Source organism: Rhinolophus ferrumequinum, chromosome 25 (genome assembly GCF_004115265.2).
Source record: "Rhinolophus ferrumequinum isolate MPI-CBG mRhiFer1 chromosome 25, mRhiFer1_v1.p, whole genome shotgun sequence".
Classification (NCBI taxonomy): Eukaryota; Metazoa; Chordata; class Mammalia; order Chiroptera; family Rhinolophidae; genus Rhinolophus; species Rhinolophus ferrumequinum.
The window spans coordinates 18,441,889-18,469,828 of NC_046308.1; the positions used below are offsets into that span (position 1 = coordinate 18,441,889).

The window sequence follows — 27,940 nt, forward strand, 5'->3', positions numbered from 1 at the left end:
CTTCTGCCAAGACTGGGCTGTGCATTCCTCTTCTTGAATGGAGAAGGTAGTTTCCACCTCTGTCTACCTTCTTCTTGCACGTTCCTGAGACAGGGTGATAGAAAGATACCCCTTCTCCTTTTGTGCAGGTGTGCTTTTCTCCTTGCTTTCTCAGAAGTTCCACGACTTTCTACTTCAAGGCCTAAGAGCCTTGCTCCTGAAAGGATCTGCCATCCTGATGGAGCTTCCCTAACCATGCACTCTGCCTGGTTTCCTTAGGATTCTGATCCAGAATGCAGGTAGGGAAACTATTGGGCCTGTTGACCTTGATTGTGGCTTGGGAGGCTCCGCCATAATTTCTCTTGTGGCACATGAGTGAATGAACGAGGTCAGGAGAGCAAAGGCTTCCCACTTGAAACTCTCACAGCATCTTGGGTAAAGGACATATCGTTGGGTAGAATGAATCTGATATTGGAAAGTGAGCTTTTCTAGTCCAAACTAGGAAAAAAAAAATGTCTCTAAATAAGCAAGCGCCCTAATGTTACCATGGAAGACAATTCTGGGCGAGCCTTCTCCCTTCTCTTCACTTGGCCTCTGCCTCGAAGTCTGAGGGGACCTGGTAGGATTTACCAGCTTTGAAGTCCTAAGGTGCTATTTTAATACTTTTCTTCTACATTGCAGGTTTCGAGACCGATTTAACTAGATTCTGGAGGGAGCTTAGTTTACAGCATTCTTAAGAGCTCGGACAATCTTGAAAGAGTTAAACTCTAATTAGCTCATTCCTAAGGTATTTAATGCCCTTATTAAAACTCAACTGCTCGTTCACTTTTTTCTTCAGTGAATCAGATTTCTTGAGGAGCTGAGCCTTGCTCCTCAGATCACAGGCTCACATGTTGAAGCTGGCAGTGCTAGAGGCTAGTTCCTATCTGTGTGACAGCATTTTTAATTTCACAGGACCGCCTTTGATGTTCCCAAATATTTATAGGCAGCTTTAGATCATTTCAGTGTGTGCTTTCTTTTTCTTTTCTCTCTCTCTTATTATTATTATTTTTTTTAAAACTGGAGCAAAAGTTCTTCCTCATGCAACAGCCTTCCTTTTATCCTGTTAGTTTATTTTTGTTTCCTTTGCAGCTTTGGCGAAGACTCTTTGGCTTCACTCGCGCACGCGCATGCGTGAGATTGACCCTTTTAGCTTCTTTAGGAAAGGCCACCTCTCTATCATCCTGCCTGCTTGAGATTGCTTAAGGCACTTCTGTTGTCCCTTGACTTTCTAAAGGATGAGTTTTTTTCTGATTTGTCTCAGGAATCTGCTTTCTGGCTGACCTGAAAGCTTTCAGATCAGTGTGGGACGTGGGCAATGTGTGTGAAATGTCTCTTTATGCCTGACCCGGCGGTGGTGACCCACCCTGCCTCCACGTGTTGACCAGACCTCAGCTATTTATGATTTATAACGTAACCTCAGTAGATACTGTCGTAGCGGGGGCAGGAAATACAGGTCGATAGAACTCTCTCCTGATCTTTACAAGCTTGTTCTCTTTGTCTTTTCTGCATTTCTTGGCTGAAAGTAGTAGAGAATCATAGATTTCAATCTCAGGGATGGGAAAAACAGAGTTGTGATTTGTTAAACCATTAAGAAAAAGAAAAAGGAAACTTTGTACCAATCAAAACAAATGACAGAACACAGGACAGGGGTTTCTCCAGCCTGGACAAACATTCTGCTTGTGAAACAATCCAAGTTATTGAACTCTAGGCTGCTGTAACTGACTGGGCCCAGAACCTTTCCTGGCTTCCTCCATCACGGCTGGCTTTGCCTCCTCCTGCATGGAGTGGAAGCCGTTTAGCGCTGAAGGTCACATAGGTGGTTGGTGAGATGTTTGAATGAATGAATACTGTGTTAGAACACTGTCCTTGGGGCTTTATATTGTTTGTCCTATGAGATCCTCAGGCGGATTCTGAGTGATAAAATTTCTGTCCATGGGTTTTTGGATGAGGACACCAAGATACAGAGAGGTTTAACACAGTTAGTGAATGGAGAAGCGGGCCTGAAGCTCACGACTGTATTTACAGCTTCACAATAAGGTAGTTTGCGGCAGGTAAATCTGATGGTCTGCTGCTAGCCTCTTACCGCTAAAAACCTCATGAGGCTAAATCTACTGAGTGTCGCGTTCTGAGAGTTCAGAGCTGACCAGGTTCTTGACATGCAAGGGTCACAGCGGTGGAGAGCAAGGCCTTGGAGCCAGATAGGCCTCTGTTTGCATCCGGGCGCTGTTACTGCCAGCCTCTGTGACCTTGGCCAGGTCACCCACCTCCCCGAACCTGTATTTCCTCATCTCTAGCATAGGACAGTAGCTTGTACCTCCAAAAGATGGTAAGGATTAAGTGAGATAATAAATGTAAGGCATACAGTGAGTGCTTAATATATGTGAGCACCTGTGGCTGTTGCTGCATAGAATTGTCACCTTCAAGGAGTTCACAGCCCTGGGGAAGACAGGTAAACCAGGTATTAGATAGGTAAACCCGGTAAGCTTGGCGGCAGCTATAGCAGAGAGGTGTGCTATGTGTAGCAGGACACAGGACAGAGTCAGTGGCTTGAGTTTTTATATCCTTCCATTCAGCAGGTACGTACTGAGTGCTTAAGTCTGTGCTAGGCAGAGCCCTTGAGTCACGCTGATGCCTCCCTTCCCCTCTCCTGAAATGTCCCTTTTCCTTGGGGGAATGTGAGCTAAAATGTTAATTGCCACCTGGAGAAAGATTTTCTGAAGTCATTTTTGCATAAACCCCCAAGATGCCAAATGGCACTCCATTTGACAATTTCTCTTGTATGGTTTTGTGTTATCCTTCAACTGGTATTTTAATCTTACCTAATTTCCCCCTAATTTTTCTGGTCTCTTCTACATGAGAACTTTGTGGTCCTTGAGAATGGACAGACGCCTCGCTGAGGGAGCAGGTGGTGATCCTTTTGTTCCCCACGGTGCCCAGATGGTGTCCGTGCCTTCTTGTGGTCTGGTTCCGTGGGGATTTGTTGATAAGATTTTGCTTTGATTTGGTTTTCCAACCCAGTGCCATATTCAGATTTGATTACCCGCACTGTAGCTTTTTTCTCTGCTTAGTTTCATTGTCTCTTGTCATTGGCTCGCTTGAAACATAAATCCCGTTATCCACATCGCCCACCCTTTTGCAATTAGCGGGACTGGTTGTGCAGTAGAACTTTTGAACTACCCACAGAGCATGATTCAGAGTAGATGGCAGCATACTTTCACTTGTTGAATTAATTGATTGATAACATTTAATCTAGAACAAAAGATACAATTGAAAGGCAGTGTCTGTTGTCTTTATATACTTCAGATTCCAAATAAGCCTTTCTGCTAAAATAGATTTAAGGTCATTTCTGTGTCTTTCTTGTTGAGTTAGGGAGCTTTCAGTGGGAAGTGGGTGTTTTCTAAATTTGTTGATTTGAAGCCAAGATGATGTTCTAACGACTGCGTTTGGACCATGAAAATAATGTTAATTTTTGATTTGGCTCTGTTTGATGGTACCGCTAGTGTAGGTCATTTATATTCAGCTTTAGTACCCATGCCCTCTTTAAATAGCATGTTTAACTTCACATGAAAATTAGCGTATGTTCAGTTAAAACAACAAATGATTGAAAGGATGGTTTAGAAGAAGGGTAAATGACAGAACAGGAAGCATGAAATTGACTGCAGGTCATCTCCACAGAGTTAACTGAGAATTAAGCAAAGCCCAGATTTCTTTCCAGAGAACCCCTGACCACCGTCTACATTTGTTTACCTTCTTTGGGCATCTTGGTGGCATTCTTTTGTCTTTGGTCCGTGCATGGTGCACATTGGCCATGCTATGGCTAAGGCAGTGCTGTCTGGGAGCATATCTTGAAGTAGTGTTGGGTAGTGTACAAGTCTGTTTTGGAGGGGACCAGTGGGTGTCACTAACTAGCAAAATTTGGACAGAAAGAAATCCAAGAGGGTTGAATTAATGTCACTGGGGCCTGTTCATGGTGATGTTTGTATATTCTTAGGATACTTGTGGAGCATCAGTTTGCCCCGTTTCATATGTGTGTTTCTGTCCCAACTGCCCCACCCTCCCGCCCCCGCTGTCAAAACTAGAAGCAAAATCCATTCCGCATGGGCACTCCTCCTTCAGGCTTAGCTGGATTGCTGAGTGTGCGGTCAGTTGGATGAAATTTGTTTTTGCTCGAGAAAGGGAAAGCCTCCATTGATAATATGCTGATAGGACCTGTGCTTGCAATGTGCGTTTTTAAAATTGGTGGTTAGAGCTGTGTGGGCGGGGAGCAAAGATGAAGTTAATGGTCTAGTGGAGAGTGCTCGTTCCCAGGCAAGGGCCTCGTGTCTCAGCTGGGCTTCTTAGGCACGCTTGTCTGAAGAAGTTTTTTCGGATTTGCACTACTTTCTAAAGCTTTGAAGCCCTTCCAGGTCTTAGTTTTTTGTTGCCTCCTATGGGAAATGTGCCCTTCAGGGGTGGACAGCAGCTAGGAAGCCAGTACCTTTAAGCACTGATCTGTCCTGCGGGCTTCCTGTTGGATTTGTTCCTAACCCTTCTGTGGATGCTACCTTTAGCCCAGGATGATGTTCCCTTTTTACTGTGTCTGATGTTCTCAGAAAATAGTCGAACCAACATCTGCTCTTGCTGGTATAGAATACTTTTGTTCCTAGAAATGTAGTTCAACGAAAAGAAGAAAGTACCTTCTTTTAGCCCAAGTACTTTCCTTATGTACATAGTGAATTGGATGAAATCTGGTTTGTAGCTGGGAGCTTCAGTTTCTCCATTAGACTTTGGAGCAGAAAGGTAGTAAGAAACAAGTGAAGTCACTTAGTGCTTTCTTCTTTGGATGTGAGCAGCCCGGACCTCTTCCTGGTGGTCTGCCTTTTTACTGTGTTCTTGGGTACGGATGGGAAGGAATCTGCAGGAGGCTTTGGATGTTTAAAGGTGTGTCTGGCCGTGCTTAATGCCCTCTTTTCTGGAGCCGGTTGATGGACGTGGGGCTTGACATTTGGGGTAGTGTTCACAGAATCACTGCTGGCCTCCTTCCGAGTGTCCGGAGGGGTGGGCTTATGGGCCAGTGGGAAAGAGAATGTGTCCCTGAGATGGTGACATTGTGACATGCCTGGGCTGAGCACCCCATGCCTGGGGCTGAGAGGAAGGATCTAGAAATGTTGAGAAGTCTTACTGCATGGGACAGGCCTCCAGGCTGGTGCTTCGATTTGCCTCTGCCGGCCCTTGCTGGGGGGAAGGCATTCCTTGCTGAGACCCAAGCTGGGTTGGCATCTGACGGGGTTTTCCTAGCTTTTAGTGTATAAGGACTATATCTGGAGACTGCCTGGTGTGGAATGTGCTGGTGGCAGAGTGGGGCCGTGGCTGGGAGACAGGAGACTTTATCAGCTCTTTGATCTGTCACTTAAGTGGGACCCTAGGGGAGCCAACTGCCCTGAGCCTCAGCCCCCAGATCTGTAACCTGGGTGTGGGGGCCCGGTGAGACTCCTGGAGGGGAGCAGGGAAGATCCGCACGCCTGGGCCACGCAGGAACAGGAAGGGGGAGAATCACTCAAACTGGAAAATCAGGGAGGAACCTACCTTCAGAGATCAAGTAGCGGATGGACTATGGGGGGGGGGTCTTTGAATGCCTCCCCATGTGAATGACCAGCCGTGAGAGAGAGATGTCCGAGGCCCTGGCTATGGCCGGGGTTTTGACACTACGACCTCCCCCCTCCATGTTCTCCAGCGAAACCACAGCAGCCAGAGGGCTGTCGTTGGTCCTATAGTCACTCGTCTCCGGAGAGCAGCCTGGAATGTTAGGGAGGAAGTGACTTTCTAGTGACAACCTTGAATTCACTTTATTAAAGATAAATAAATCACACACCAACTTTGGCCTTTAACTGTTATTAGTGACAAATTGCTCTCCACCCATACACTCGACGGTTCATGACACCTTGGGGAAATTTGCTGTTGGGGCCTTTTTTCCCCGAGGGTTTTTTATATACCCCTCGTGCATAGAACCTTCTGGGGAGCAATTCATCAGCTGCCTTTCAAGTTCTGCCCATAACTCTTCAGTTTGGGCTCCGTCTGTTGACAGTCCTGGGTTTCAGAAGAGAGAGACTTCGAGGTCCGTTAGGATTAGGCAATAGAGTGACAGGCTGGTTTGGACATTTTCGGGTTATTGACAGGCCTCGTTGTGGCTTCTCCCAAATGAATGAGGAATATATTTTTCTAAATCCAGCCATTGAGCCAAATGCGCCACACTGGGATAAACTGTTTGTTTACAAATTATGTAAGAGAAGGGCCTGGCCATTAAATTCTTCTGGGCCAGAATTCCTACCCCTCTTCAAAGTTGTAATCAAACTAAACAAACACTTGCCACAGGAACTAACTCCCTCCGGAGAAACAGGAGCAGAAGCTCCTGGGAGGCCTTTAGCAACTTTGGAATGTTTCAAGTAGAAATATGTAACCAAGGGGACGTTCCAGAAATGGTGCTTGCTCCAGCCGGGACCAAAGCGTGTGTCAGCTTTTTTATTTAGGGCAAGAGGTGCAGAATGAACCAGGCCAGTCCAGGTGGAATTTTCTCTAGGATGTTTAATTTTCTGTTTTCATCTTCCCCTGCTTCTCATACTTTCATCTCCTTGTGACCTTTATTCCTTTCTGCTTAAGTAACTTTCTTTTTTTTTTTTTTTTTTAAGCTTGATCCTTATCTCTTATCTTTTAGCTCTACTGGATTACATCTGGGGATCAAGGAGCCTTCCTTTTAACCAAAACACTCAATTATTGCTTCTCTGTCCCTAGGAAAGATGTCAGGTGCAGAGCAAACACTCCAGGGGAGGGAGGCTGAGGCCGCCTTGCTTTGGTGTTGTCCCCATAAGACAGTTCTTTTGGGGACTGACAAAGGCAGGCTGAGGACATGGTTTCCCAGCTCTTGCTGATCTGGATCTTTACTGAGTGGCTTGATTTATTTTGACTTGGGGATATTGTGAATTTTTAGGGCCTCAGGCACACCCGTGTTAAAACGGAGGTACACATTCTAAAGCCAAGTGCAGGTTTCTCTGGATTAGGCCTCCAGATGAGCTTTTTTTCACGGCATCTTCTGAAGAACACTAGTCCTACACAATGCTCTGGAAAGGGTTCCATGGTGAACTAACTTGGAGAGCGCTGTTTATCTTCTCGGAGATTTATGCTGCACAGTAGTGAATTTATGGTTCTGAGAAATCCTGCTGAAAAGGAATCTAAATGAACTCTGTATAATTTGGCATTTCCCAATGATGCTTGATCACAGAATTCCATTTTCTCAAAGGTCCTAAGGTATCGGGGAAAATTCCGCTTCAGCTAGTTGGTATTAGGTTGGTTCAGGGTCTATGCTTGTCCAGTTGGTGTCCCAGCGGATTATGAGCATGGAAGACCAAGATTGCGTTACTTACAATTTCCCCCAGGGCCCTGGGGCATCGTCATCACCAGTAAGAATGGCCCGAACACCTTTACGCTGGGACAGAACCGTTTCTTCCATGTCAGCTTAGCAGGCCTGTGGTCTTCTCTGTACTTGGGTAGTGGGGTAGGGAGTATTAAAGAACCATGAAACAGTGCCTCTCTTTGAGGAATTTAATTTCTACAGGGACGGGAAGATTCATGAAAGAGTTAAAAGAGAAATACCCTCCAAGTGGGTATGAAATGACACCAAAGCAAGCTCAGCCCCAGCCTCGAACTGCCTGTCCTGTGGGCGTTCGTCAGGGAGGAGGGCAGGAAGGAGCGTGTGGGGATCTAATGAGCTGTGGGGGCTGTGGGGAGAGAAGACAGAGTGTCTGGCTGGTGGGAAGTCCTAGATGACACTTCGTTAGGCTCAGCCCTGTGTTTCACACAGGTACACGAGTGACAATCTCTTAGGCTCCCCCCAAAGCTGACGTGTTGGAGTTGGATGAAATGTGTGTTGAGACAGTGGAAGGAGGACTCTCTCTGGCTTATCTGCTGGCCACCGTCCACTGAGTTGATGTCCTGGATTTGGGGATGGCTCCCCTCCCTATCTCTGACTCTTAGGCTGTGAGTTGGCAGCCAGGTTTGGGGGGGGCCTGCTGTTTTGGAGGTATTGGGCTGAGCTGAATGGACACGCATTTTTCAGGTTTGTCTGCCTTGGTTAACGCACAAAAGATTAAATATGCTCGCTGCCTGTAGGAGGAATGTGAGATGAGCGGAGCACAGAGTCCCCCTGCGAATGTGCCGAGAGGAGACGCTGAGATGGGGAGTTGAAATTCTTCAACTGTGTGTCATGTTTCATCGAGTTGGATCAGGACTTGTCTTTTTTCTAACTTTTTAAATTGGGGTTGACCTACCTGATGGATGTTGTCAGCAGCTAAGCTCTCCCTAGCCTCGGGCATCCAGCCTTTTGCCTCAGTGGCTTTGGTTGAGGCCCCAGGCTCTGCATTAAGGGTGGGGCTCAGCCTCTTCTCAACTCCCCCCACACACTCACCCCTCTTAAGGAGACAGCCCCTTTGCCAGGTGCTGATTATAACAAAGTTCTTCCTCACACCGAACCAAACTTCTGCTGCTTGATTCCGGTTCTGTCTTCTAGAGTTATTAGTACGGTGTGAGTGTCCCAGGGCTGCCCGAACGAAGTACCACAGACTCGGTGGCTTAAACAAGAGAAATTGATTTTCTGACGGTTCTGGAGGCCGGAAGTCCGAGATGAAGGTGATGATGGCAGGGCTGGTTTCTTTTGAGGCCCCTCTTTGGCTTGTAGATGGCCGTCTTCTCCCTGTGTCTTCATGTGGTCTTCCCGCTATAACTATTCACATTTCCTCTTCTCGTAAGGACAGTACCGTGTTGGATTCCGGCCCATCCTAATGCCCTTGTTTTAACTTGATGTCCTCTTTAAAGACTCTGTCTCCAGAGAGCCACACTCTGAAGTCCTGGGGGTTAGGACCTCAACATAGGAGTTTTTGGGAGAACACAACTCGGCCCATAATAGAGAGCCAGTAAGGTGTGATGGCTCTTCTGTGCTTTGAAGAGGGTTGTCTTCTGTCACCCCCCACACACCCACAACCACCACCAGTAAAACTACCAAATCACCAAAATTTGTTTTCTCCTTGCTAAGCACCCCGGCTTCTTTCTGTTTATCATATGAGATGGTTTTGAGTTCCCTGGCCATCTTGGAGTTTTCTGGATTTGCTTCAGTTAAGGAGAGACAAAGTAGAGTACCCTGGACTGCTTGCAACATTCCAGATAGAATTCATTGTAATATCTGCACCAGCAAATGGTTTTGATGATTTTCTGAAAATTAAAAAAATAGACCTGTAAAGTTTTAGTAACAACTTTAATAAATTCATCTTTAAGCTTTGCCCTTTAATTGTGACCGTTGACACGTGCCTGTGTGTGTACACACACACACACACACACACACACACTCATGAGATCAGTGCTAACCGTAAGTCTTTCCTGGCATTTATGTTTAGAGTCAAGTGCTTGGGGTCTAAGTTTATTCGCCACTCTTTGTCCTTCCTCATATTTCTTCAGTTTTAGGAAAGCCAGTGGGGATAGTTATTTCAAAAGAACAAATGAATGTAGAGATGTATTTATTCTTTTGAAGTGTAGTTGCTCTCTGGAGAACCTAGAAGTAGCTCAGTTACTTGAATATAACTTCTTTTAGGTATATACTCTTATGCCAAACTATAGTGTAATTAGATTTAAAATTATAAGGTATCCTCTTCACTTTCGGAGATTGTTTTGCTTTTTATTGCTCATCTCCTCCACTAGCAATTGTGTCGAAAAGGCTCATCTGTTCTTTGTACTTTCAGTACTTAGCAGAGTGATGTTCAAAAAAAATAAAATGTTTGTTAAATGACTAAATAAATCTTCTTAATCATCTTGTGCTTATTTAATCAGGAATGTCCCATTGTATCTTAGAGGTAAGTGTGTCAGAAGTGCATCTTGGGGTTTAGGGGCCTGTTCTGACTGCTTCCCCTTTTGCTGTTGAATTGCAGAGCTGCCCATGAAGAGACCCTCAGTCCTGTTCACTTTTCTGCAAAATTATGGTTTGTCAGCCCTGATTGATAGTTTTGACAGACTTTCCCCCTCTACTGTAGTCTCTTCAGATGGAGTGTGACACTCTTGGAGTTCCTTTCTTTGAAGATGCTTTGACTGCACCACCCAAGATTTCCAAATTGTAGCCCTAAGATGCCCATGGCCCTGGCCCCACACAGCTGTGAGGCCCCTTCTGTTCTGGAGGCCCGACTACATTACAAACACCAACTATTTATAGCATACTTTTCAGTGTCAGTAAATTATAGGATGCTCTTGCCAGTGGGACGGGGCTAACACCCACCTGCCTGCCGCTCTCGGATTGCCCAGAAGCTTGCAGCCAGGTGACAGGAGCTGAGCCCCACCTGAGTGCTTGCAGGGCCTCACCTGGCCACGGCCTGCTGGGATGTTCCCCTGGGGTTCCTAGCAGAGTCCACGTCCTTTGAGATGGAGTGGTTGGGGATAAAAACCAACCAACCGACCAACAAACAAAAACAGAAAAGATGCCAAGGTGTTCTCTTGAGAGAAGCCCATGCTGAACTGCCTGCCAGCTCCCCAGGTGGCTGTGTTTTTGGTGGTCTGTCAAGTGAAATCACTGGTGAACAGTGTCCAATTTAATCTGACTTGGCAGGATCCCTAGAATTTCAGCAAGGTAACTGAAGAATGTTGAATCTAAATTTGGGTACGATACAATCTCTGTAAGGTGAAGGATTTTAAGAGTCCATAAAAGCTCTTAAAAAAGGATTGAGAGGGTCTAGGGCCCTACCCTTCTCTCAGCTGCCCCTTGGGAAAGATTTCTTGGCCTGCCATTCAGAGTACATGGGAAGGGGGAGCCCCCTCTTCACGGCACTGGTTAGAAAGGGCTCAGTTGCTAGAGGGCTCCCCGCTGGCTGCCAGGCCTGAAGTAGTTGGACTTTTGGGGGCAGGTTTTGTTGTGCTCGCTTTTGGGCCCTTCAGTTCCTTCCATGGTTCAGGGAGGGACATCCAGAAAGAGGCCTGTTCTGTTAGCTGGAGTTTCCATTGAAGTGCTAACTGCTGGATCCTTTGAACCTCCAGCCTGGGAGGGTATTTATAACTAGCTGTTTGCGTGCTTAGAGGAACTGAGGCCCTTGCCTTTCTGTAGTGGTTTAAGAGCCGTGCCCTTGGTGTGGGCTGAAAGGGCAGGCCTGGCCCAGTGTGGGGACTTACACTCGGCTCCCCACGACCTTGTTCTCCTCCCCCCTCCTCTGTGAGGCCAGCGGCCCTTTCAGGGTTAACGTCTGCTTTGGAAGCAGCTGGCCAGTTTACACTCCTCCCTGGGCTGTACAAAAATACTTCCTTTGAAGTGTTGGGAGAAGCGGTGAAGGGTAAAACCTGGTGAAGAATAAAACCTGGAGTGGGGCTTGAATGCGCTTCTCTTCCAGGGAGTTTGCTGTGAGACTTAAGCGCCCAGCCTTCATTGTAACCCACTGGGCTGGTTGGTTCTCGTTACATATTTCACAGCTTCCAGCCTGGTCGCAGCTGGCTTTCTCTGAGTGTATGTGTGTTTGTGTTTAAAGTCGCCACGAAAGGAGTATTTCTCAACAAGAGAGATAGTTAGAAGGCAGCCGCCAAACTTGGCGGCAGAAATCCCTTTGACCACACTGCTCCCTGGGGCTGCTCCAGTGGGGGTGGTATCCCCGGGTATGTGTGAAGCTGAAGTATTTTCCACTTGGTCCTAAAGCGGCCCGCCCTGCTTCTTGCTCCCTGCTGGAGTAGGAAAGCTGCCGCTGGTCCCATCTCTGATTCAGGTCAGAGCAGAGCAGCCCAGAAGACCACTAGAGTCCGAAGTTCTGGGTTCTAACACTTGGGACTTGCTGAGTCCCAGCATGGTGCTCTGACTTTTCTTATCCTCGGGTTCCCCTTCGGTCAGGCAAGCACCAGTGGAATTAAAGGGTTGGGAGCACCTTGAGAAAGTGCAAGACGTTGCTCTAACGAAGGGCCTGCTGTTGATCAGAAATGGCATTTAGGATAAAGGGGCCAAAGAGAAGAATGCCAGAGCAGAAATGAGACGGAACAAAGCTTGAATGTCTTCTTAATCCTTGAGTATTTGCAGCCGAGGAGGGGTTGGGGTGAGATGGGAGGAGAGGCAGCTGTTAAAGTCTAGAGAAGAATGCCAACCTGTTTCTCCCCACAGATGGGGCCACACAAGTTTGCAGCCCCTTCTTCCCCGGGAAATGCTCTTATCATACGGATTTTGTACATCTTATTGCACTATTTCCTATCTCTCTTACACAAAGGGTGAGGACCATGGGTTTAAAATAGCACATGGTTAACATTTTATTGCTGACTTGTGCCAGGCCTTACGCTAAGCACCCAGCACGAATGATCTCATTTGTTCCTCCTAAGCAGCTCTATGCTGTTCAGTGCTCATCTCCATTTTATAGATGAAGAAATTGAAGCTTAAAGAAGTGAAATGACTTACCCAAGGTCTTACTACCCTCTGCTACCAGTATGGAAATACAGACACAGTCAAGCTGATTTTAGACTCTTGATAGCTACAAGTAACAGTATGTGATGGAGGATTAAATTTAATTCTGTGCCCCAGATCTGGTCAGAAACTGTTTTTAGGGAAAGAAGTGGAACATTGAGTGAATCCTGTTTGTTCTGGCAGTTTTGACCCACGTTATGTTCCTCAGATGACTCGTGTTGACTAGTTACATTTGAATAAGCATAAATGCTTTTTGCCTGTGGTTTCTGAAAAAGAAGTTTTCTGATTTCTAATTCTCTATATTGTCATTATAACAGAAATGCTTTTTTCTCTCTCCTTGGAAAGGAGGGGAGGAGATGGTTGCAGAGCTTTGTAACTGGCTTTCTTACAGTTGAAGGTCTTGGTCTTCGATGGGTAGCCCGCACCTCTAGGAATCTGTAGGCTTTGGTTTTTCCCCAGCCTAGATCCAGGCTTGGCACTTACTTCAAGGGACTTGAGATCCCATCCTTGACCTTCCTCAGCTGCGGGGGAGGGAGGGCACCAAGAGAGCTTGAGTGATTTGCCCTCAGTTGTACATGGGGCCAGACCAAGGGCCAGGCCTGCAGTCTACTGGCCACATTCCTCTCCTTTTCACCTGGATTTCAAACAGGAGCGCAGATGAAAGGACTAGAAATGACAAGTCAGAGGAGTAGGAGGGCTCTCATTTGCAAAGTTTCTTTTGATCTTTACCCCTTTGTTGAAAAAAACAAACCCACAACTGGTAGCCTGAGCACATGGTTCCCTCTAATTTATTGAGGGGCAGTTATTTCTCTTTTGGCAGGAAGCCCCCCCCCCACCCCATGGTCTGTTTCACTTAGGGCCCCACACCCCCTCTCCCATTCTGCTACTCGGCTGCCAGATGTCATGCTCCTCTTGACGAATCTTTAAGAGCTTTTTTACTCTTCACAGGATGGAGTCTAAAACCTGTCTTACCCTAATATTCTAAAGCCCTTGGCTTTTGCTCCCAGTCTGTCTTTGCAATTTGGTATCCTACTGCAGAACCCCCTTGCCTGCAGTCAGATGGCTGCTTCAAACAGTCTTTGGCCTTTACCTGCATCTTTGTCTACGTTCTGCTAATCTTTTGAGGCTGCCGCCTCCAGGAAGCTCTCCTGGACCATTGCAGCACCCAGTCGTCTCAGCTGCCTCTAAACTTGAAACAACCTGGTCTGGTCACTCGTTTGGGTACTTCATAATATACTATTTTTTTGTTGTTTAATTTGTATCTGTCTCCTCACTAGCTTGTAAACCGACTAAGGCCAGAGGCATGTGTTCTGAACTGTTTTGTACCCACCAGTACTCCATAGGGCCTAGGTTGGATGCTGTAGAAGGATCTGGGACTGAAATCTTATCATTTTTCTGTTACTAGGAATGGAAGATTTGATAAATGAAAGACTTGATAATTGATCAGTGAGTTCCAACATAAAATTTTTTTAAATGGATAACAGATTTTTATACAGGGTCTGTGCTATGCCAGAATTAATACATTTTTAAATCAGGATTAAATGAATCAGGGAGTTGGTGTACATTTTTATGTGTGATTTTACTGGGAAACGGTTTATAGTGGGGATTTTTGACCTACACTCCCCTTCAAGTTGAAAGCTAACATACATGCTATTTTAATTTGCTATTGTTATTTCACTCCCCAGTTAGGTGCCCTTTTATATTTAGGCTTTTATTTCAGTGTTCGTACAACTTCTCCCCCTAACTCATTTGTTGGATCTCTACTCACATTGATACAATTGGGTTCTTCTCTTAAAAATATCTCTAATTTTTTAGCTATTATGATAATATATTTTGTTTCCTTGACCCTTTTCGTGGTTTGTGGTTATGTCCGCAACTGAGGGGTTCAGGTAGGTTGATGGTCTTCACTGGAATTTTTAGTGTGACCTCCCAAAGGTGGATCCACCTGCATGGGAAGGATTTCTGTTCCTGTCCCACCCCCTCCCTGTCTTTCCTCTGCCTTCTGGCCTTGAACACACCTAACTGCCCTGCACCCTGTCTCTTTCCCAGTTAACTCTTTTGTGTCTGATCTGTGTGGCTCGTTCAGCTGGAGCTGTGGGTAGAATCACGTTTGCCTCCCCATATACCTGTTCCTTCTTGGCATTTTTTCCCTTTTCTTTCTTCCCAGTTAAGTATGTAGCAGAAGAGGTGGTGACAACACAAGGTGGCCATAAACAGCTCCCCGTTTATAAAATGTGGGGACAGGCTTGGAGAGGTTAGGTGACTTACCCAGGGCCACAGGGACAGTACGGAGCATAATTGGCCTTGTGAGGCAGCCCAGGGATGAGCCATGTCCCAGGGGTGGCCCCACATGGTGGCCATGGGAATCTAGAGGCTGGCCAAGTGTCTGTCGCTCTTTGAGGAGGGGAGTTGTCCAAAGCAACCTCCAGGGGCCATTTCTAACCTGATTTCTGAAAGTAATGGATTGTGAGGGTGGGCTTGGTATGTCTAGGTTCTGCTGTGTTTGTGGACATTTTTCTAGAGATGGACTCTTTACTAGTCAACCATCTCTTAGAGAAGCCCAAGATCCCCAAATGGGTGAAGAGCCCCCAGTAGGGGTGACACTTGATGCCCCTCCCCTTGCGGTGATTGCACTGGAGAAGCTGGCCCTGTGGGCCACTTGCCATCCCCGCAGCTCCAGTGACTGCTCTGGGGGCACAGGAGGAAAGTAGGATGTGATCTACCCTCACCCCATCCAGTGTCAGATTCCTTCTTAAATTAAAAGCCTGTATGGAATAACCTTTAAAAATAGCAAAGAGTTAGAGGTTAGTTTCCTTTTCAGGTTCTTATTATAGAAAACGTTACATGTATTCACAAGTAGACAGAACTGTGTTATGTACACAATGTATCTCCACAGTCACCATGACCCGCTTTAAAAATTGTCAACTCCTGGCTGGCCCCCCCTTGTTTCATCTGCACCCCCACCCCCATGTGATTTTGAAGCAAAGCCAACGATACCACTTTTTTCCCTGTAAATATTTTAGTATCTCTAATAAACGGTAAAGATTTTTTTTTTTAAACAACCCCAATGCTCTTCCCAGAAGAGGTTAATGTAAAGTTAGTGATATCCCCTCCCACGGGCCAGCCCCCTGTCCACACTCTGTTAGCAATGGAGTGTGCGCGTGGGTGCCCCGCCACGGGCAGCGGGCAGCGGGTCCGGGGTCGATCCTGCTTGAGCTCGAGCTGCTGGGGACGGAGCGGGTGTTGAGCGGGTGCTGGCCGGAGATGGGATTGCGGATGGTGGATCCCGGCGTGGGCGCAGCGGATGGTATCGGTTTTGCCCGGGGCGGGAACTGCAAGATCAAAGGGCGCCGCGCTTCAAAGCCGCCGGAGCAGCCGGATTGATGCAGAGAATGAGAGCGCTCTGCTGATGTAATCGCAGCCTGTGAGACAGGTTCTCTCTCTCTCTCTTTTTTTTTAAATTTAAACAAAGACACCCCTTGTTTGTTTAGAGAGGTGAAGCGTGTGCCACGGAGGGCATGCGGCATCTGGAGCGCTCCACTCTGGGCTGGTGGGTCTGAGGCAGGACAGGAATGTTGCAAGTGGCTGGAGTTGTCTTAGACGGACTTGCAGATGGTTCCGAAAAACACAAACTGCTTCTGTTAAGAGCAGCTGATTTTTGTTCTTAGGGGGTTCGGGTTTGTTTCCAAGTGACTCTCCCAAGATTTTGAAAGCAGCGTCCTCTGGTGGGTGAGTCAGCCTTTGGAACACACCTGGTGAACGAGGAGGGGAGACAAACCAGAGAGGAAGCAAGGGGTCTGTCTCTGGGCTGCTTTTGCTCATTTCTGCCCCTGGCTCTAGAAAGGAAGCTCATCTGCCTATTCCCCAGTGGGTGTGAGAGGCTTGACTGAGGCTGGCAAGTAGGGCCATCCCATGGGGGGAGGGGGGAGGTAGGGTCCCCCAAGAACGTAGCTGAATGCCAGGATCTTCACCACGGTAGGCTGAATATTCTCCCAGTCCTTATAAAAATCACAGACGTGCCTGCTGGTCTGGTGTCCCTGTGTCTAGTGGTTATTCAGTACACACATTGGCGAAACCCTTTGCCATATATCTTTATGAGTAAAATCAGCCATATTCCATTTTCTTGCTTAATAAGTCTTACAGAAAAATACCTGCACAGACAAAGCAGCCCTTCAGCTGTTGAGTCAACTTGTTGGATGTTGAATTCCTTCCGAAGACCTTCCCCACATCAGAGTTCGGGATCCGCGGGATTAGAGGTGCTCGCCAGTCTACTGCATGGTGACTCAAGCCCACCAGGCATCCCAGCCAAACCCAGCATAAAACCAGATTTCTCTTCTCTCCCCGAGTGTTTCTCTTGGGTTCTTGTCTGTTACTCGAGCTACGCACCTGGTATCTTTGTAGACTCTCTTTCCACCTCTGGCCCCACGATGCCTCTGTCCATGCACATGAAATTGTAAGCTCCTTAAGGGCAAGACTGGGAAAGTTATTTTTCTTTTTCTTTCCTTTTTTAAATTATATATCAGATTTCCCCCACCTTTTACAAAAGTGTTCCTCCTCCATATTTTATTATGAAAAATTTCAGACATACAGGAAATGAGAAAGAATTTTGTGGATACCCACACCCCCACCACCTGTATGCTACCACGAATATTTTACTATACTTGCTATATCACATATTTGTCCATCTGTGCATGTGATGTCTTTAATATTTGAAACCTGAGCACATGTATGTCCAGCACATGGTAGGTGCTCAGATGTGTAAATGGATGTGACAGTTTTTTTGAGGTTCCCTTTTCATTGTTACTACCACTTTTTGATGGATCCAGCTCTTGTGTGCGCTATTTCTATATCTATCTCCCTCGCTATCTCTATCTCCATCTCTGTCTCTCAAGTTGGGAACAGCCCTAGGGATCTTGATTGTGATTCAGACACTCATGGGAAAATCCAGGAGGTCCTAGGGCTAGAGGACCACCTGGGGCCTGGAGTTTGCTTTGGCAACTGTTGCGTTTGAATGACTTGCCCCCTCACATTTCTGGGAGCAGAGCCCAGTGCCCTTCCTTCTTCTGCCCCCCCCCTTTGCTGTCTGGTGGTATGGCCTTGTGACTGCAGGAGCATGGGCCCATTTTGTCCAGAGATTTTTGTACAACGGGGTCTGGTGTAGAGTGTGAAGTTGGTTAGCTGGTGGAACTTCTGTTAGATTTCACACCAACTGGTTTGAAAAATGTCTAGTTTAAACTGTTATTATTTTTTTTTAATGAGTAAAACAAGTCACATTTCTTGAAATATCAGTATGAACTTGTCCTTTGGGGGAAATTTCATTGGAATTGGCAAACTTAGCTTATTCTATTCATAGAAAGGTTTTAGCTCTGACTTGTAAATCTGCTCAAAGGTCCTAGAAGCTTACACTCTTTTGACGTATATGTAAAAATGAGTAAGCTTTGCAAAGTTAAGATAAACCAGAACTTTTTGCATTTAGATTGGCTTCCCAACACCCTTCTTTTTCTTTGCTTTGCTTTGTAGCCCCTCCAAAACAAGCTATGTGATTTGGTGAGTGTGTGTGTCAAGTCTTTTAGAGAAGAAGCACTTTCTTTCACAGTTCTAAGCAGGAAATGGACAAGGTCTATAAGCTTACCTGATTCTTTTTCTTCATAGAATGGATAAGCTCTTCCTCTCTTGAATGACAATCCTATTTTAGTTTCAGCCTGAGGCTTCCCTGCTTAAGGACCTTGGGCTTCGATAGATTTCAGTTTTAGGGGCGCGCGTGTGTGTGTTTCTGTTTTGGCTAGTCCCTTTGAAAGTTGCCAATATCTTGATATTTTATCCCCCAGCACTCCAAAATACGTCTGCTAAGATTAAAGACATGCTCCCAACCACTGTGCCAGCATCATACCCATGAATTTGACATATTTAAATTTCTCTAATTGTCTCAGAAATGTCTTTCATATAGCTGGCTTTAAAAAAATGCAAGAGCCATTCAAGGTCCTCCTATCGTATTTCACTTTTAAAGTAGTTATATTCATAGATGCACAGAAACTGTGATTCTAAGGGGAAGCAAAATAAAAGGAAGGCTTCTTCCACAATCCTACCGTCACAATGCACCAAACCAATTGCACTTTTTCATCTCTTATATTCTTTTAAATGAAGCTTTGGACAGGCTTTTTTGTTTGTTTGTTTTTAAGTTCATTTTTATAACCATACATGAAATAATTGGAGGTATCGTGGAATGTAAAAGAAAAACAAACAAAAAAAGAAAACTGACCAAGACTGTTCTGCTGCTTCACCACATAACCAAAAATTGTGGTCTTTGAAAATTCTTGCTGAGATATTTGGAGTCTTATTAAGCATACCAGGAAGCTAGTGGCCTTTGAGTAATGTTTGAATCAAAAGGGAAGAAATCAACTCTTCCTTTTATTTGTCCAAAGACTGACTTTGTCGATAATGTATCAGCGTCTGTAGGTCTTGTGCCTCCTTTTTCCAAGGAGGCTCCTCTACCTTGGCACTATTGACAGCTGGAACCGACTAATTCTTTGTTGTGGGGGCCTGTCCTGTGCGTTGGGGGGTGTTGAGCAGTACTACCCACTAGATGCCAGTAGCAAACTTCCCTCTCAGTTATGACAGTGAAGCTTGTCACCAGACATTGCCAAATGTCCCCTGGGCGAATGGAGGAAGGGGTGGCAACAGTTAAGAACCATTGCTGTAGAAACTCTTTAGGGTTAATTATTGAGTTGAGGTTGACAGTGTTACTGATGAATTTCTGCGAAGGTGCATTTCCTGTTATCATGAGGATTAAATTATTTTAAGCCTTGTCTCTGTTTGAGAACCCAGAAATTTCAATATGTCACTGGCCAAGGGATTGAAATCCGTTGGCAGATGACAACTGAGTGTGTGCGTGTGCGCACGCGCGCCTTCCGTTCCGTGATTTTCACACTTACAGCGGGAGCCTTGTTATCTGATACTGCTGGGACCTGTAGGTGGTTGGGTAATTGGAAAAGGCCAGTTAAGTTGAAGCAAGGAATGATTAAAAAAGAACAATAGTTTAAAATTATGTTTTAATTAAGGCCTGTAAGCGGACATTCAAGCTCAGGCTTTTCTGAACGGGCCGCTGGTTTGTGCTCCTTAATCTTTCTTACCCGTGATCTATCACTTAAAATTACAGTTCTGGGTTTGTTTTGTTGTGTTGTGTTTTGTTTTTAAGTGAAGCAAAAACTTACACTTGTAAAGCTATCAGAAACCTTCTAGAATTTTGCCTTTTTTTTCTCCTTCTAGTTTAAAAGTTGTACTTAGTTCTCAGCCTCCCCCCGCCCCCAGTTATTTGCCATCATTTAATCTTCCTGAAGTATTTGACTTAGTTTTCCTAGGATAAAACTCTATATTTTTGCAGTAAGATTTAGTTTAGTTACGTACAGCAGGTAGAGTTGACATAGACTGATCTAGAAACATGTACATCTTAGCTGGGGGGTGCACTGGTGTGTAGAGAGGTCCTAGAGAGCAGTTCCTGGCCAGATGTCTGTGGTGAGAGCAGGTACCAGTTAGTGGTTAATTGGGCAGGTCTGTTTATAGCTCCTGCTATATTCTGAAGTGCGTGGAGAGCTCCGGCGGAAGGTGGTACCCTTTCTAAGTGTGTGCCATCTTAGGAGTTGGAAGATCTGTCACTTTCTCGTTGGATTTGGGACAAGCACCTGAGTGGCCTCAGGCTTCTGCTTGCTCCTCTGTCAAGTGGGAATAATAGTAATGCTTGTCTTAACTACTGAGAAGGTTATCCTGCAGGTTACTCACAGGTCACTTAACAGGATATGCCTTTGTAAATGTTCCCTGGGACACTGGTATGTTATGAAGGACCCAGCCATGGCTGAGCCCAAGAATGGATTTGCTCTTCTGAGGATGTGTTGGCTGCTTCTTGCTCTTTGACCACAGAACACTTGGACCCTCACAGTAAGAGCTTTTGGCCAGAATAGGAAGCGGAAGAGGCTTTGCCCTGTGTCCGTTCATACCCACTCCTGAGGAGAGAGCTCTGGGCTCCTATCACGCTGATGGTGAAGCCACGTGACAAGACTGGGTCTTTGGCATAGGTCTTGCTTGAATGGAGATTTCTAGCTTCTCAGTGGTGAACCCAGAGAGCAGGCAGGGATGAGGGGGCAGGAGGTGGGAGGACCAGTGGCTTGGCTGGAGGGTAAGAGGCAGCCAGGGTGCTCATCATGGGTCCTTTACCCATGTTTTGACGCGAATACAAAGTGAGTAATTGGTGAGGACTGCACCATCCTGGAGGAAAAGAAGGAATTGTCTCAGTGTAACACTTCATGGTCTTTTGGAAAGTAAGACATTTTATTTATTTTTTGCCAGGATGCAGCTTTCTTTCTTCATCAGCAGGTTGACCAGTGTTGGAGCTGTCTGCCAGAGTCTGGGGCCGGTTGAATGGTTAGAGGAGTCTTGTACTGATCCTGAGCCTGCATAAAATAGGCTCTTTGTAACCTTCCTCCCTGGCCCCCAAGGGAAGCTAGACTTGGCCTAGTAGGTAAATAAGTTGCTTTGTGAATACCTGTGTAACCTGAAGAAGACTGAAATTGTGTAGCAGTTAGCATCAGGGAAACCATGGGATTATTAGTGTAAATTATTATTAGTATAGCACAAATTCCACCTTAAGCCAACATTACTGTTTTGACATGGGAATTGACAAAAGGGGAAAGACAATCAAGGAGGCTACTACTTTGTTAGGGGACCCCATCCACCCATCCATCCGCCCGTCCGTCCGTCCAGGCACTATATATTAGGCACTAGGGATACTGCAGTGGAAAAGACAAAAGCCTCTACCCTCACAGAGCCGACATTTTCCTGTGGGAACCAACCAAGGTCCCAGCACGTTGTCATCCTGGAATCAGGGATTCTTCCTGCCCGTTTCCACTGGGTGAGACATGGAAAGAGCATGTGTGATCGAGGCGTAGCTAAGCTTTGGTCAAATGGCAAAAGACAGGCGAGGTAGGTGCCTGTGGTCAAAGAAGGTAGAACGCGTGACGGGGAGACATGAGTTTGGCGTCATCACTGGAGACAGCCTGGGAGGACTCCAGGAAGGACAGTGCAGGCCGGCGGCTAAGCTAAGCGTGGGGCCAATTCAGAGCAAAGGCTGTGGGAGGGACTGGTTGGTGTGATACCTGTAGCTGAGGCTCAGCTGATAACCTTACCTGCTCAAGCGCGGAGAGGACCCATTCAGCCGCACACTTGCTCATCACTGAAGGCCCATTTGAAATCAAGGAGGAAGGCAGAGAAGGAGGGAGGTCTGCGTGGGGCAGAGGGAGGTGGAAGAGCTGATGCTTACCTTAGCCAGGGAGAGCCTCCTCACTTCTCCTGGGTTTGGTTTCCTCACCTGTAAAATGAGACCTGCATCTCAAAAGTCTCTCCTGGTTTGAATTAAAAACAAAACAAAACACTTAACATTGTTAAGAATGTAACCAGTTGCCTCTTTGATCTTTGACCAGTGATGGGCATGAATCCTGGGCAACCTGGCTTTTCCTGGTTTCTGCTGCCTTTGGAGTGAAGGCAGAATGTCTGTTTTGCAGATGACCGGGTCCCTATCAGCATGTACAGAATCTCAGGCAGTGTGAACATGTAGTGGCCACCCAGCAACACTGGGGCGCTCTGTGAGTGTACTCGTACTCTGTCACCTGCTGCTGTGCCCTGCAGTAACTCCGGCTGAGAGGCAAGACTGAGCAGAGGAGAAGGCCTCTGCACCTGCAACCCTGAAAGCAAAGAACGTTCCTGAACCTGAATGAAGCACTCAGTGTTCCTGAGGAGCCACAGGCCCATTGAGCAAATATTTGAGTCTTCTGGTGGGCATCTTAACTATTAAGGAGTTAACATTACTTCTGCCATGTTTAAACATTAACCAGAGGGCTTCCTCTGCTGTTATCTGTTATCAACAATTACTTGGAACGTTTTCTGGCAGTCAAGCTTTGTTTTTCCTCTGAGGAGATGCTAGAACAGGATGAGAATAGACATTAGGCCTCAACCAGGGAAGATTCTTGATTATGCGGGAGAAACACTGGCCTGTGGCTACATAGAGTTTGCCTTCTTGACATTTTGTAACTTCCTGTCAACACCCCTCGTCCTCCAACTCTCTCTCTCTCTCTCTCTCTCTCTCTCTCTCTCTCTCTGCGCCCCCCTCTCACCCATCCCCCATCTCTCCCTGTCTCTCCCCTCTCCTCCTCTCTTTCTCTTCCTCCCTTCTCCCCTCTTCAATCTCACTTTCTTCTCTCTCTCCTCTCTTTCCCCCACTTCTCTCCCTCCCTCCCCCACCCTCGTCTCTCACCTGAATCAGGGAGAGGGCTATAGTAATTATTTTACTGTGTAATGATAAATGATACCTCATTTCCTATTTGGGACAGTCATCAAAGTTGCTTTGTGGAGATGGAATGATGGTAAGTGCAGTTAAACACAGTCAAATGCTTTTGTTTAAGAACCGAAGGTATTAATGCCCTCTAGGTCATTCATATGTGGGGGGACAAATATAGGGGGAACTGCTCTACTGCAGATGTGTTCATTTGGTTATTAACAAAAGGCTGAGTGACCCAGAAACTGAAACCCGGAGAAGAACAAAAGTACTTTCAAACTTGCAAATGGGAAGACCTTGGCGGCTCTTGAATAGCTCCTCTGGAGTGCTTTCTCTGCCACCTAGCTGCTTTGGCGCTGTGGCGTCTAATAGCTTCTCAGCCTAGCGGGCCCCATAAAATTTTAGCCTGTTTCTATATAGAGTGCTTTGGAGTGGCCGTTTCTCTCTGCCTCTTATTTACTCTTAAATACCCTTTGGAAAAAGAGCTGATGAGGTGCATTGAGACTTGGCATCAAAAGCCCTTCATTGATAGCCATCACGCGGGTTCCCCTGTACTTTTGGCCTTAAATTTTGTTTAAAAAATTTTTTTGTTTTGTTTTAAGTTATTACTCCTATAATGCAAGAAGACGTACACATTAAAATCTAATATGTGAAGAAGTATATAGATGAAAAAGAAGCCCTCCCACCCTACTCTTCTTCCTGTAGATACCACTGTAACCAGCTGGATGTCTGTTTTTTTTTAATTTTTATTTTTATTGGGGACAGTGTGTTTCTCCAGGGCGCCAAGTCATCCTTCAGTCTAGTTGTGGAGGGCGCAGCTCAGCTCCAAGTCCAGTCGCCGTTTTCAATCTTTAGTTGCAGGGGGCGCAGCCCACAATCCCATGCAGGAATTGAACCGGCATCCTTGTTGTTGAGAGCTCGCGCTCTAACCACCTGAGCCATCCGGTTGCCCCTGGTTTTTCCTTTCTTTGCATTTATCCGTGCACCCCGTTCCTTGACTTGCTTACCCAGGGCTTCTCTGATTATAGCAGGGAACACCAGGGCACCCAAACCACCCCCATCATGGCTTCCAATTCAGATTGGGTGAAGCAGGACACTCCCAGGCATTGGTAGGGGAATGGCACGTGTCTTAAGCTCCCAGGTTTCACTTCTCTTTAAGCTTTAGGCATTGCCCTGTGTTTTTGAATATGGCCATCATGATTTTTGTTTCTTCCTGTGTTGTTGTCCTAATGAGGCTCTTCTAGAATGAAATTTCTGAATATCTGTTTCTTCAACCTCAGATTCCAGCACACAGACCCTGCCCGTATGTGCCTGTCCTTTGTCCCTAGAGGCACCACTGTGACAGTCCTTGTCATGTGATCTGCTCTGTCCCTGCAGGCAGCCCACCTCCATGTCCCATGTGGTAAAACTCCATCGTTTTCAGGTTTCCCATCACTCTGTCCTGACCTTAGCATTACTCTTCTGTGGCTTTGGTTTTGGGGTACTCTGCCCATGTCCTCGGTTCATCTCTCTTTATTCTGGGCTCTTTGCTTGAAGTAGACTCACCAGACTCCACTCCCTGAGGTCAAGATGATTGTCTTTGTAACCTTGGAGGCTGGCCTGCCCACACCAACACATCTTGCCAGCTGCCCCGGCTCAGCGCCTCCTCCCCTCTCCTCCAAGCTTTGTAGGGTTCCAGTGTCTGGTGGCTGCAGAAATGATTTTCTACAATTTCATCGCTATGGTTTATGATAGAATCCATTTTCCTAAACTGCATACTTCCACTAGTGGCTACTGCCACTGGGGTTTGTCTCTTAGGGTCTTCAAAGAGGCTCCCCCATCTGGAGTCCGAACTACTTCACTAATCCAGGAGGCAGATAGATAGCGAGATGATCTTTTTGCCTCAAGAAGCACTGCTTGTACTTTTTGTCGTTCACCACTCATGTGCACTGAACCCCCTGGACGGCCTATCCTGTGCCCTCTGCAGTGTGAGAGGAGTTCAGGGAGTTCAGTATGAGGCAAAGTCAAGGTACTTTAGGAAGCTAGATTCCCTGTTCTCCGTGGCATAGGTTTCTCTGCATCAGTCCCTTAGCCCCAAGCGCCACTATTTTCGTTCACCTTGGCACCTTTATTGTTATCTCCGCCCACTGCTGCTCTCAAACTCACACCAAGGTCTTTCAGCCTTAGGTCCCCGATCAAGGAGAGTGGTCTCCCATCACTCCAGTTTTATTCTCTTTATCCTCTGGCTGAAAATCCTGACCTGACTCAGCCATGACCCGGACCTGGGCCCGAGGTGGTCTTTCTACCTTGGTCCATCTCTTCTATCTGTACAGCCGGGGGCTTGTGGCTGTCATGCCTCCACAATGTGCCCCACCTGTGCAGTCCCCACCTTGGTAACAGCTGTCCCCTAGCCCAGGAGAACATCCGTGGCAGGCCCCAACGCCTTTCAGGTCCTAGTGCCTTGGCACTTGGAATTCTGAGGCCCGCTCACCAGCTGCCCTGGCACCGCAGCAGGCTCAGCGCCTGGGAATGTGACCCTCGCTCTCTGGGCCCATGAAGGTGCCCCGAGTAGCAGCTCGGTCGTGGGTGGCTAACTTCCAGTCAGTCTCCTTGCTCCTGTCCCACTCCAACCCCCCTTGGCTCTAGGAGGTAGTAATTTTTAAAGTAACTTTTTAAGGTTGGATTTCTGTGCTTTTCTGTACCGTGGCTTTCGAAGAGCTTAGCCAGCAGATAATAGCAGCCCCTGAGTACCTCTGAGAATGGAGCTGAAACATAAATTTCACGGGTCTTTTGTACTCCTGGACCTCAGAATAGGATTGAAGAAAGACTTGAGTAGCCCTTCCAAAGCCAGGACTTAGGATCTAATGTGGTACCCTGTTCATCTGAGCTGCCACTACATACAGGTGTAGGATTTTTTTTTTTTTTTTTTTTTGATTATGAAGATGAGTCTCTACCTCTTATACTGTTAGTTGTCGTGCCCTGGCCGGTGCCGTAAATATAAAACTGAGACTGGAGACTATCAATTTGAAGATGAAGATGATAAGCTGCTGCCAACAAACTTTTCTCTTACAGTAATTTTTAAAAAATAAAAAATAAAAAGCCCCATACCAGACTTACTTATCTGAGGTTTGTCTCTGTAGGTCTCCCCGAGTCCCCTACGGAAGCCGGCTTGGGGTGGTAGGGAGAGAGGGATGGACAGAATGGGTAAGTTCCAGTTGGGACTGACCTGTGCCTGCCTCCCGGTGCGTGTACCGTGTCAGGGCATGTGTCTGGTTTAAAATGCTATCCATCCATCAACATACTGACCCCTTTTCACGTTTCATTGTTCTATTGTGTTGACTATAAAAGTGACACTTGTTACAAAACCAGTTTCTGTGATCTAGAACTCATGTGTGCCTCAGAATCCTGCAGCCCTACCTTTAGAGTGTCTGATTCAGTGGCCCCTGGAGCCTGAGAATTTGCATTTCTAGTAAGTTCCCAGATGCTGCTGTTACCGCTGACCTGGCAGCCGCCCTTTGAGAACCGCTGATGTGGGAAGCACACGGAATGAGCCCCATCTTCAGTCTTGTTCCTCAAAACACTGTGCACGTTTTAGAGTGTAATGAAATATACTTACAGTACGGACATGTTCTTAAAAGCAAAGATAGTTCGATGCTATACATATTACTGCTTTTTAAAGAAACAAACTTTTCATTTTAGAATAGTTTTAGAGTTACAGACAGGTTGAAAAAACAGAGAGTTCCTGTAAACTCTGCACCCAGTTTCTCTTACTGTGAATATATTATTATGTATTATGGTACATTTGTCACAACTAAGGAGCCAACACTGGTACATTACTGTTAACTAAATTCCACGCTATTAATACTTTCAATAAAAATACATGAATGTATTTTCATAATAAGATTCAAACGTCAGAACTGCGTGGAGACAGAAGTGAAAGCCATCTTTACTCTTCCCATCCTATTCCTTACATAGTTCAGAGTATTTTCCTATATACTTGTACATGCATGTAAACACACACACACACACACACACACACACCCCTTATTTGAAGACATGCTTTTTTCATCTAAATATGTCTTGAAAGTTTTTCTGTATCAGTATATCTAAATCTCCCTCATTGTGTTTTTTTTTTATATGTTACTGTATTTTTATTTATTTTCCCTATTGTGTTTTAATGGGTAGTACACATTGTTTTGTCCCTTTTAAAATTTAATAATATCTTATCAGCTTCCGGATTTTAAATCTAGTAGATTAAAGGTGAGGTCTGGCACACCTTTCTTTTATCTTGCATTGGAGGTTAGAGATTATTTGCCCTCTTCTGTGGGGGTACTTAGCCTGTTCCTGGCACTGCCAAGCATTTAGCATATATTATCTAACACAGTTATCAAAACAACCTTATGAGACAGGTATCATAATTATCCCTATTAACAGATGAGGAAACTGAGAGGGAGGTTAAGTGAGGAAAAGGCTTTGATGACTTTCGAGCTGAAGCAGGCTCTCTGCTTCTCAGCGTTTTGGGTGCCACAGGCCACTCAGCTTACTGTGACATTGTTCATTTGTTCAGCTTTCTTATGTGCCACGCCCAGTGCTGGAATGGGAAGGTGAAGAATGTCTTCAAAGGAACTCCTTCTAGTTGAGGAGACTTGCATATAAACAAGTAATTGTATGGTAAGTGCTACGCTGGCGACAGACGTTACTGGTGGGTTTTCGACATCCCCTGGAGGAGGGGATGCCGTGCAGATGGCGGGATAGCATCAGACCTGAGTTCTAGTTCTGAGAGTTGCTTTTTAGCTGAGTGACCCTGAGCAAGGCATTTAACCTTTCTGAGTTTTTGTTACGAGTATCTTAAAAAATACTTCCTTATGGTTGTTAAGATTAAATAAATACCTATTAAGCACTAGCTATTGTTATGCTTAATAAATACATAAGTATATAGTAAGGATTTCATATGCTTAATGGGCTTAATAAATATAAATGTATAATTTCTGCCAGATCAGTTGCTAAATGGAAACTTGCCTTTAAAAACCCTTGGAAAGTTCCAGATAGAAATAAAGAAGGAACCGAATCGCCCAGTCTTTTATCTCTCAAGGTCAAATCCTGAAGCACTCCCAGAACCCCTTTGCATTCTCAGAGCATTCTCTCTCTTTCTCTCTCTCTTTTTTTTTTTTTTTATAAATTTCATT

At 45.9% G+C, this 27,940-nt stretch overlaps 1 protein-coding gene across 3 annotated transcripts in view; it reads left to right on the forward strand.

Moving 5' to 3' along the window:
• Positions 1–27,940, forward strand: part of ZNRF3 (zinc and ring finger 3) — a 136,551-nt gene that overhangs the window by 15,886 nt on the left and 92,725 nt on the right. The window contains exon 1 of one of the 3 annotated variants that reach the window (XM_033097330.1): positions 27,410–27,425. The exons of the other annotated variants lie outside the window; for them this stretch is intronic. Coding sequence (XP_032953221.1) covers positions 27,423–27,425 — 3 coding nt within the window. The 5' untranslated portion in view covers positions 27,410–27,422. Of the gene's footprint in view, positions 1–27,409; positions 27,426–27,940 lie in introns of those variants that run through there. 3 annotated transcript variants of the gene reach the window in all.